The 11,501-nt window shown below is 34.0% G+C and overlaps 1 protein-coding gene across 10 annotated transcripts in view; it reads right to left on the reverse strand.

Annotated features, from left to right (window-relative positions):
* Positions 1-1,857: 1,857 nt before the first annotated feature.
* Positions 1,858-11,501, reverse strand: part of LOC143265851 (uncharacterized) — a 129,499-nt gene continuing 119,855 nt past the window's right edge. For 6 of the 10 annotated variants that reach the window (XM_076540158.1, XM_076540159.1, XM_076540168.1 and 3 more), the window contains exons 3-4: positions 8,345-8,509; positions 7,889-8,133 (exon numbers count right to left, since the gene is read on the reverse strand). In XM_076540158.1, coding sequence (XP_076396273.1) covers positions 7,927-8,133; positions 8,345-8,509 — 372 coding nt within the window. In that variant the 3' untranslated portion in view covers positions 7,889-7,926. Of the gene's footprint in view, positions 2,281-2,363; positions 2,501-7,888; positions 8,134-8,344; positions 8,510-8,596; positions 8,733-8,770; positions 8,847-11,501 lie in introns of those variants that run through there. The other 4 variants (XM_076540154.1, XM_076540153.1, XM_076540156.1 and 1 more) reach the window with 2 other exon arrangements.

The raw sequence follows: 11,501 nt of genomic DNA on the forward strand, positions 1-11,501 counted from the left end.
ATTTTTTTTGTTTCGCTAATATCTCGAAAACTAAAGCTTTCCGTCAGTTATGCATATGGAAAAGGTTGTCCAGAACCATGCCCCTGACAACATATTAAAAGGACATCAACACATTAAGGACCGCTCACGAGTTTTCTCGTGTTTCGCGTCCCATCTGTTACGGACCGCTCACGAGTTCTCTCGTGTTTCGCGTTCCGTCTGTTATGGATGGACTTACTTTCATACATTGTATCCTACTACCTTCAAGGCTGGTGACCAGACGATCCCATTGGTGGAATCCGAACAGATCAATCTTTTTTCAAGAATGGAAAAAAGAAATTTCCTACGAGACCCTGCAGAGTTTGTGCCGCCAATGGGAAACGAAGTGAATCAAGATATCAATGTAAATTTTGTATGGTTCCTCTTCACAGAGAAAAATGTTTCACACAATATCATACTTTAAAAAAGTACTAGAATCTTCGGTGAAATTTATTTTCAAATAAAATTTTATAATAATTATTATAAGACAATTTTTTCTAATAATACCTAAAGTGCATCCTATTTTACAATTTCTAAAAATTTCGTACAAATTAATTTTTTAAGTAAAAAAGTTATTATAATTATTAAAAAACATAATTTTTTTTCAATAATACATAGAATGCATCTTATTATACAATTTCTGAAAGTTTCACAAAAATTGCTTCATAAATAACAAAGCTATGATGATTTTAGAACGTACAAGTTTGCTCAAAAATGTGCGGTCCCAGGCGTATGCCTTACAGATTTCTTTGCGGTCCTTAATGTGTTAAAATCGTTCGAAATTGATTTCAAAAGTTAATAACAATTTTTCGCTAATATCTCGAAAACAAAAGCTTTCCGCGAAATTTGTATATGAACATAATTGTTCAGAATCATGTCCGTGATAAGATATTAAAAGCGCACTAAAATCGAGAAAAGTTTATTTCAAAAGTTGCCGGTTGTTTTGCAATAACAATACTTTGCAATTAAAAAATGAAAAATTTTTTGATAATGGTACCAATGGGGAGTCAGAACCTACCAGATGCAAAAAGTTTCGTTCCGATTGGTCCACCCAGCTAGGCGTAATCGGTGAACATACATAGAAAAAAAAAAAATATACTGATCGAATTGAGTAACCTCCTCCTTTTTCGAAGTCGGTTAAAAATGCTTCTACTTAAAAATCTATCAAAATTTCTTTTTCCGTGTGCACTAGAAAATACTCTTTTGCTTCTCGACTCGTGAAAAATGTATAGCAAGGAGAAGTTATAACGTTCAACCCCAAAGTAAGAAACAAATTAAGAAACTAGAAGTATTGAAAAAAAAACAAAAAATACCACACCGTTTTTTCAAATATTTGACGTTTATAGGTTTTAAATTTGGAAAACTTTTGATCCAAAAATTTCTGTGAATTTAGATATAAATTAATTCTAATGCAAATTATAAATTTCTTGAATTAAAATTAAAAATTGTAAATTCTAATGAAAATAATAAAGGTAATATGTAATGAGTGTTTCTGAAATTCATGTTATATGGCGTGTACAATAACAAAATTAATACAAAAATTCAACGAAAAAATGTGTAAAACACAAATTCCGGTTTCAAGACGAACATTTTATGGAAACTACATTAGTGCATTTAGAACAAAACATAGTTTCTACATCATTAAAGCAAAACTCTACTGAATAATTAAACTCATTAAATATGATGCTGAAATATGTAGTCGGTTTTCCTCTCTTTCTATCTAGTTTTTTTCTTTACTCTCGAGCTATGGACTGTTTGTTAATGTTGATGTCTTATTAAATAAACTATTCAATAGTTTTTACATTCATAACCGGCGGAATGTAAAATGTTAATCTCTATGTATTATACAATGTTTTAATCGAACATTATCTATTTCATCTTTTACAATTATTTAGATTCATTAAAGGTACCTTAATAAAGGTACCTTATACCAGATATATAATTACTTTTTATTAAGTCTTGATTTGTTGTGGATTGGAATTTCATGGTGATTATGGACCTGTACAGGTGCTTTTATGTCTATTATTTCAATGGGAGGTGGGAGAGGTGGATCGTCGGAGTTTAAATCAACAATTTCGGGATGTTCCAAATGATCCAAATTGATTGTCGTAACAGGTTCCCTCTGGTTGACCTGCTCTTGTTGAATTTCAAAACTTATCGGATATTTGCAAGTCTGGATTTGCGTGCTAAATATGTCCTGTATCTGACATCGCAGCGTTTTGTTCTTTTATGAGGACGCCTGCCTCTCGGGCTACCCTGACCCTGAGTCAATCATAAAACACGTGCAAGCCGTGAGTATAGGAAACACTCGAATAATATTACAATAACACTAATAAAAATTATACCTGTGCTCCTTCCATTCGAGGGCAATCGCATGAAAATGCCTCCTCGATTTGTACGAGTGCAGGCCCTGAGGTCCGCTTCCTCGCACTGATCCAAAATTGGGCGCAGGCAATTTGGTCCACTTCCGTAATCGATGAGTCTAGAATAATAGAGCGAGAACAGGCCTTAAATCGGAATAGATTGAAGGATAAATTAAAGGCTTGTCCTGTCAACTCAGTTGAGGTGTATCGAGAGAATAAATATAATATTAATAGCAAAATATAATTTACAATATTCGACGACAACGAGCGAGTAAGGCGGAAAGGAAAGAGGGAAGTTGAGTGCAAGATGAGACAACAACAGAAAATATAATAAATAACAATTTAATAAAATTCACATGTATAAACGCTAGTCGTATGGTGAAGAGAAACACAGTTGCAAAGTGCCTCTTTATGTGAATGATATCGAATGTCGACACTTGATAACTTTGACGATATAAGTGTTTAACCGAAATTTAGAAATAGTTAGTGGTGAATAGGGTGGTCCTTAGCTATAGAGCTCGATTTTTGTTTTCGATTTTTTCATCGTCTTACCCCTTAAAATTTTGACACTTGTTGAAAAAATGATAATGTCAAAGTTTCAGCACGATTGAATAACAGGAACCCGTGCCGCAATCGAGTTGAAGAAACTTGTACGATTTCAGGTTATCGTCGAATATGTTAGTGACCTTTTATTTTAATAGTATCAATGAATATTTTTTAATGAAAATATAATTTTTTACACGTGTGGTACTAGCATTTACATACAATTACAACACATACATATTTACATATTTACATCCAATACATTTACACACAAATGAACGTAGCTTTTACGTTACCGGAGAATGTGACGGCTGGGCAACTGGGGGCTGTATATGTATAATTTGTACAAAAGTTGATAAATTTTCCAATAATCTCGATTGTATCAGCACTTATAAACGAATTTTTTTTAAATACTTATAAGCAAAATGTTCTTTAATGGAATTTCAGTCATGTCTTATAAATTAGCCTATTATTAAATTGTACGTAGCGTTTAATATATATTCTGTGTTAATGTAGATTTGCTTACATTAGGATAAAAGCTTTTCTAATTCTCAATTATTTGTAAAATGTATTGCTTTTCTTCTTCATTTTTGGTCAACAGATTATTATATTCAGAAATAAGTTTAATACCACGTTCAGCGGTATCATTTACTACTTTTAAATTTCTTGCAATTTCCAGACCTTTTTGAAACGAAATATCATTTTACCACAAGAAAGGTAAAATTTCTGGATTTCTGAGAAATCTGTAGATATATTATACCTGTTATGCCATTTTTTAGATTCAGTAGAATCTAATCATTCAGTAGAAGATAATTTTGTACGTTTTCCGGAAGTATTACAAGTTTCTTTACTGAATGTGCCGTATTATCATTTTTTAGAGCCTTAATCATTTTCCTTTCTGTGTCCAATGGTATAATTTCTTTGAAAAAGGATAATGCCACGTTCTTGGATATAAGGTACCATAAATGATTAGAAAAATTGCGTATTCCTATTCTAGAAATATTATTATCAATTGTAGAATACAAGTATAGATTTTGTAGGAATTTTAGATCTTCTAATGGCGCTCTTACGGGAATTGGTGCATTAATCCAGGCTTGAATGTATAAATTAGCTAAAAGAATACATATGTCACTTATCCCTATGATTTCGTTACTATCCAATAAAAATTCTTGTCGGAATAAATAAATTTTTAGCACGTAAATTGCTTTAGCTATTCACCTATCATTATGAAACGCTCCAGGAGCATGAAAAGTATTTCCTCGTGGAAGAGATCTACCAAGAAAAATTATCATCAACTCCAAAAGTTCTTTGTAATTATCTCTCGGCTGCTTTGGTCGAAAATGGTACAAGCAAAAATTTATTTTTTCTTCTATATCCTGGAGTTTTCCATAAACATAAGAATCTTGTATACCTGTTTTAAAATTGGATAAATTAATCTTAGGCCAAGCTTTTTGAAATTTTTTAAAAAGTGGTACTTCTTATCTGATCCCTTGATCAGGTAAAACTCGGTAATATTCACCACTGCCGGGAATCTTTTTATATATCTACCATGCAGAGCACCTACTATACATTCTTTTAATACTGAAATATTTGTTTCATTTTACATAAGATCTCTAATGGCTAACTGAATAGGAGATTAGTTTTCGTATTCGAGATGACCGCTTCAGCAACTACAGAATAAGATTTATACTAACATTAACGGTAACATTTAGTAATTTTCAGTATACTTTTGAAAATGATACACCAACACTAAAATTATATATATAAAAAATTATATTTTCATTATAAAATATTCACTGATACTTGTAAAATAAAAGGCCACTAACATATTCGATGATAACCTGAAATCGTGCAAATTTCTTCAACTCGATTGCGGCACAGGTTTCTGTTATCCAATCGTGCTGAAACTGACATTATCATTTTTTCATCAAGTGTCAAAATTTTAGGGGGTGAGACGGTCTCCGTTGTCGTAGTCGGGAACAATGACGAACCAAATAGCAGTACCTTATTCATAACAAATTTTTGCCAGATATATGCCCCACGTTGGACGCACATGGTCATGATGCAGCGACCATCACAATAACGAGGTCCTATGATGCGATGGTAGGCTCGCCATAAATTCGGGATACTTCAGTTTTCCCTTCGAACTAGGTAACCTTTTTGGACGCGGAAACTTATTATTTTCAAAACGTGCTTGACATTGTTCATAGTTCTGATTTCTTTTGGAAATACACTCGAATTTAGTTGCTGACCCTTACAAGTATTTTAGTAAATGGAATAACGATCGTGACACAAAAAGCCAGTGAATCTTTTGAATGGTCAGTTTTATACGCGTAGGCTATAAACTCGCCCAGGTGTGCATGCCAGACTTTTTACGAGCGCTTGAAGACTTGTTACTTTTTATTTTACAGTTTTCAGAGAGCATAAATGTCCTTTTGTACTTCGGAAAGAAAGTCTTGAACATAAATAGCAATATTTGTGTATTATTCCTCTACCCATTTCCAACAGTTGTATATATAGTGCTTTGTTTGCTGTTTCCTTTTTCTAAACTATATTGTGCTTCATCAAGTAATTATAGGAAGCCAAAAATATATTCCATAATTGAAGTAACTTTGAAATTTGTATGTCGCATATGTCTGACAAAATACAAGAATTTAATGAAATTCACGTGCGTGGTAGTTTTTCGAAAATTATTTCACACATATATTTTTATATCTGCTGACATGCATGTTGAGGAAATGAAAATAGCCCTCAAAGTTGGAGATTGAAAACACATTTTCTTTAATATCTCGGAAACTGGAGGGTGAATTTTTTTTTAAAATGTGTATTTTTGAGTAAGAAGTTTAGTTTATTACGAAAATTTCTGGAGAAATTATTTATTTCAATAATATATTAAAAAATTGAATTCTTTTCTAAATTTTTTACCTCAAATGCCGTTCGATTTGTATGTAGATTTGTACACGTAAAATATGGATCGAAATGGGGGATAAGTGTTTCTGGAATTTTTTGTTTATTGCAATTTAGTAATAATTATTACATACATAATTTTCGTCTACTTTTTACGGAGAAAAGTGTGCAGGTTTGTTTTCGTACATTGTAAGCCCCTCTCATACCATCATTTGCCACATTTTCAACAATTGGACAATATTACATGTTTATTGTCGGTAGCCAGAGAAGGTCCAGCGAGCAGGTACTGTATAAATCCGCTGCGGTACCAGCCGTCGTTGTACGACACGTAGGTTTTTATAGGCAATGGAACTTTTAGCCGAAGGTATAAGTTTAGCTATTTAACTTTTAATATTTTGAACCAAAATGTTTCTCATTTAAATGATTTGATAATTCTGAAAGCTGCTAATTTTGTTATAGTATTCAGAGTAATGCAGAAATCGAAGTATAAAGATATTGCGGATTCCTAAAGATAGTACCGGATTTATACAGCCATTAGATGTATTCGGTTTTAGAATATGGAAAAATTACAAATATTATGTTAGTGTGAAAAGTTGTACGATGCAACAGGGATACCCCGGGTGGATTCGTTTACCATACAATTGACACGAAACCATATGCCAATATAAGGAAAATAAATTCCACTTTTATATGATGTTCTGAATGAAAATGGTTTTAAAAAAAAAATTAGGAGTCCTGACTCGTAATACGTACACTGCCGCTCAAAAGTATGTGGACACTTACATTTTCATGAATTTTGGATAAATATTATGTATTTTTATTGTTAAACAAAATCGTTCATAAATTCTAGTATTAATATGAATGTAATCTATTATAATAGTACTAAATTATCAATTTAGTTATTCAACTTTCTGAAATAAATATATGTGTTATTTTGCGTTGCGCGCGTAGAGTTTGTGGGTCTTTTCTCTGGCAGTTTGCAATGACTGCATCGCTTAAGTGAGGTCTGTTGCCTTCTCAAGAGTAACGTAAACATTTGTAAACATGATTATATGTATAGCCAGGATACCACGAAAGGAAAATATAAACATATTTCATCACTATCGGTAAGATATTTAACAAATTATTATTACAATATGTCGTCTAACACTGGAGGAAGTGGAATACATACGCGATAAACAAATAATTCAAAGATATCACAATGTTTTCGGGCATTTAAAAGAATCGAAGAAGTGTCCACATACTTTTGAGCGGCAGTGTACATGCTCTTTGGTCGCAGGTTCGAATCTCGATGGACTTTGTTTTGTCCACGTTATGTTTTTCATTTTTTTTTCTTTTGTAATAATATTAATATACAATTCAAAGGGTTTTCCGAAAAAACTAAAAAGTAATACTTGATGGAATATGGAGAGGTAATAATATTTAAAATGAAACTGAAATACAATAATTTTTGAAAGAACTAACTGAATTTATTATTTTAAAAAAACAATTTGGAAGGATCTCTTTAAAATATTTTAATTAAACCTGATTTATGAATATCTTAATAACGCAATATATTTTTATACGAGTGAAAAATTTTAAACCGGAAAAAAAAATAACGAAGAAATGTATAGATTTTATTTTTTTTGTAACACACGAAAGTCTGATCAAAACCTAGCGGTATCTCAGAAGTAATTGATCGACGCAGGAATTCGATTATCGATTTTTCAATACATACATTTATTCTTGCTAATTTAATTAAATTGCAAATTCGACAAAACTTATCTACGTCTGAATTGTTCCCTACATCGTATAGATCCTACATTGATTTATGTTTCACCGAACATAAAAAAGGACAGCTGTTAGTATCTACTATTAGAATATATTTATTCGTAATTTCAAATGTTACCCTTATATCGAGAACTTTACTTTGAAAATGTCATGAATATGATAATGAAAGTTGTATGAAACAATAATTAAAGATAAAAAAGTTAGCAATGCATTAACATTGTGAACAATTGATTCGAAAAGAATATCGCGACCGAAAGGTAGATAATGTCTGCAAATGAAATAGTAAATTATTTATTAATAGTTTATTATTATTTATTTTTATTTCTCAATAGTTTCGGTTACTGTATATATCATAATTAGAATAATTCTCAGTATATATTGATGCTCCGCCGCCTCGCCCCTGGTAGCCGCCACGCCCCTGGTAGCCGTCTTGCCTGTGATAGCCGCCTCGTCCGCGGTAGCCGCCTCGCCCGCGGCAGCCGCCCCGCCCGGGTAATCCATACCGTATCAGCCGTTTAACAATTTTTCGAATCTGAAACAGAAAAATGTAAATGTAAAATATTTTTTCTCCACATTTTGTGTCAACAACTTCGTTTCTTTACGAATTCGTTCGGAAAGCAACATGGATGCAATGCACACACACTTCACAATTCAATGTGCTAGTTATAATAACTTTTTTGCAAATACATAATTTATCGTAGGGAAATAAATCGGAATAAATAAATGTGAAACACATTACTTACTTTTCTCCCGGAAAATCCTCGCCTCTCTTCGTTTTTCGTTTTTCGTTCGTGATCCTCTTTCCTTTCCGTCTCGTCCTTCTTCTTTTCTTTTGTATCCTTCATTTCTATTTCTTCTTCGTTTTTCTCCTCCTTCTTTTCTGTTTTCTCATTCGTAACTATTTCCATCTAGAAATAAATAATTTACACATTGTAAATTTGTAATTAACACTGGCAAGATACCGTACGCGTGTCATTAAATGCAAAACTACTGACTTCCTCGACAACTTTCTTCAGAGATGTTACTTTGTCCATGGTCAATTTGCAATTGTTGGATCGACGATCGATGCCGGGATTCGAAGCTATGCATCCCACCCCATCCCTCAGTTCCACCACTATCGCTCAGTTCCACCTCTATCCCTCAGTTCCACCACTATCACTCAGTTCCACCACTATCCCTCAGTTGTACCCCTTAGTGTCACCCCCATCCCTCAATTCGCGTACGAAAATTACATTACATTACTTTCTGCAACATCGGAAAATTTTGTAGGTGTACTTTTTTAAGTGTTTCTTTTTTAAGTGATTTATGTGGGAGTGTATTGTATTTTAAGCATGGTTTGATGTAGAATGTATGTATAGTTTGGCAACCACTGTGAAATTGTATATATGACTACAAATGCGAATGATGATTTATGAAAGGAACAGTGTGAAATGTTATGCGGAAGTGATTGCCACCGTTTTGAAAAAGTGTTGTTAGTTTAGTTAAGAAACGGAAGACAAACGGTTTAAAACTATATTCCTACATTATTTAAAATTAGAGAAGTTTCAAATTATGTGCAAAACAAATTCCAAACTGTATATACACCAAAGCAAGAATTGACACTGCATGAATGCATAATACATGGTGTTGGAAAATAAAAAAGCTTTTTATTACATATCGCCTTGATTAAGTATGTACAAGTCGTTTTTGCAAGAACAGAGGAACACTTTTCGGCCCCGCGTCTCTCCTGGCCTTTCGTTGAACAGATGACTCATTCGCGCACACTAACAACCGCTACTTCGAATATTTTCTTAAAAGATCATGTAGAGCGAATTTTGCAAAATTATTGGTGTACGATGGAACAAGTTCGTGTGGTCGGCAAAAAAATGAGCCGCGTTCGGCCACGAACAAAGGCTCCGAGAAGAGTTAATTCCCTTTGAGAGATATATCGAGACCATATTGTAGCAAATCAGCATTGTTAAATTAAATAAAATAACATTACGAAATTAATCGTACATGTGGCGAGACAGATTTTTTTTCCGCGCCTATAATTCCGCAAAAATAGCTGTGACGGATCGGTAGGGGAACGGGGAAGAAGATCACTGAGGGGGAGGGAGACCAAGGAAAGTGGCCTCCCACGAACCGGTGCTCACATCCACAGACGATTTCTACTTCATGGCGCCAGTGCAAATGCACGCGTTCGGGGAAATCGCCCTTCTGGCTGCTCGTTTGGAAGCGGAAATCAAAGAGGGTTAGGAAGTAAATAGATGACCCGCGAGTATGTGACCAAAGAAACCTTTAACCCTTTCGCTTCGGCTGTCCAGTCCGCCGAAGTACTACAACTGAACGGAAGCGCGCGCCGTGAATACGTGCAGTTCGCGTTGTTGCTGTATATACGTTTTCTTTAAGTCTTAAATGACTATTTTGCTGAATAAAACAATCTTTGCTACAATATAATGAGTATAATTTAGATCTTTGATATGAAAACATTTATAACGTACAATTATAACTTTTATAACTTATAAACATTTATAACTTACATTTATAACTTACAAAGCTACAGTATTTTACAATATTCACAATATTTACAATATTTTAATTATGAATTAATTATGATGTGCAAACAAGTTAATATATTAATGTGAAATGATTAATAGTATAAGCACATATGCTAAATTTTGTTAAGCGACGCTCGTACCCACAAGTCATATTGTGTGCGCCGCTTATAAGCGGCGCTCGTATCCACAGGTCATATTGTGTGCGCCGCTTATAAGCGGCGCTCGAAGCGAAAGGGTTAATGTGGGTCGAAACAGGCCATACAAACGAAACGAAATGGAGCCCCATACGGTACAGAGTATGGCCGGGAAAAAGGTCGCTCTCGCCAATTGCGAAGGAGGATTTTGCGGCGCGGGGGCTCACGGTACAAACGAAAGATACAAGAAAAAAAGTCAGAAATGCGAAATACAACAAAAAAAAAACGGTATCAATAAAAGGTTACAGCGATCCGCGGCCGCTAAGGTCTTTGGCGTCAGGGCTGGTGGTCCTATTGCCAGGTACTATCCACACATACACACACGCACACGCTCGCACACAGAAGAATTAAACAGGAGGAAACAATCCTACTTCTTTTTTACTCGCTGGCATCCTTCCGATGACCTGGTGGCCATTCGTAACGAGGCGAAAAAAAGAAAGCAAAAATATGCCTCGTTACATAGTAAAATACGGAATTCAGGCGAGGATGCTCTGTGAAGTAACATTAGGATACATTTGCAACTTTAAAGTATATTAAGGCACAGAAGGAAGGTTACAAGATACAATTTTATCAATTTTACATCGTTATATGGGACTCCATAATCTCATTTACATGGATAATTATTACAATAGCATCAATACAGCCGAATTACTGCTACAGAATATTGCGAGAGTTTGCGGAACAATTAGATCAAATAGAGGATTACCACAAAATTTAAAGAACACGAAACGAAATTCGCGAGAAACGGACAAGTTTTTTTACAACTTTGGCACACAAAGAAAAACTGATTAGTAAGAACCATTTCAACGATTCACTCATGTAAACATTTTTTATATATTTAACATGATTATACATCTTTTATTTTGGACACCATATAATGAATGCAACGTGTGAGCATAACGGTATATTGATTATGTATTTCGATTAGACATCGATGCGGTTTTTTTTGGAGCGAGCGCGAAGAGTAATCGTTTGAGTTGGTTCCGAAGATGATTAAATCCTGACGTTATTTTATAACGTTTTCATTTTTCGTTTGCCTCTTACACTCAGCAGAAATGGTGAATGTGCAACATTGGTCAGGAGCAAAAACAAAACCTTAATCTGTTGCGGAATACAACAAATATATGAAAGGGGTTGAACATGCAGACCAATATACAGGGTGTCCATGC

This window comes from Megachile rotundata, chromosome 2 (genome assembly GCF_050947335.1).
Source record: "Megachile rotundata isolate GNS110a chromosome 2, iyMegRotu1, whole genome shotgun sequence".
NCBI classification, from domain to species: Eukaryota; Metazoa; Arthropoda; class Insecta; order Hymenoptera; family Megachilidae; genus Megachile; species Megachile rotundata.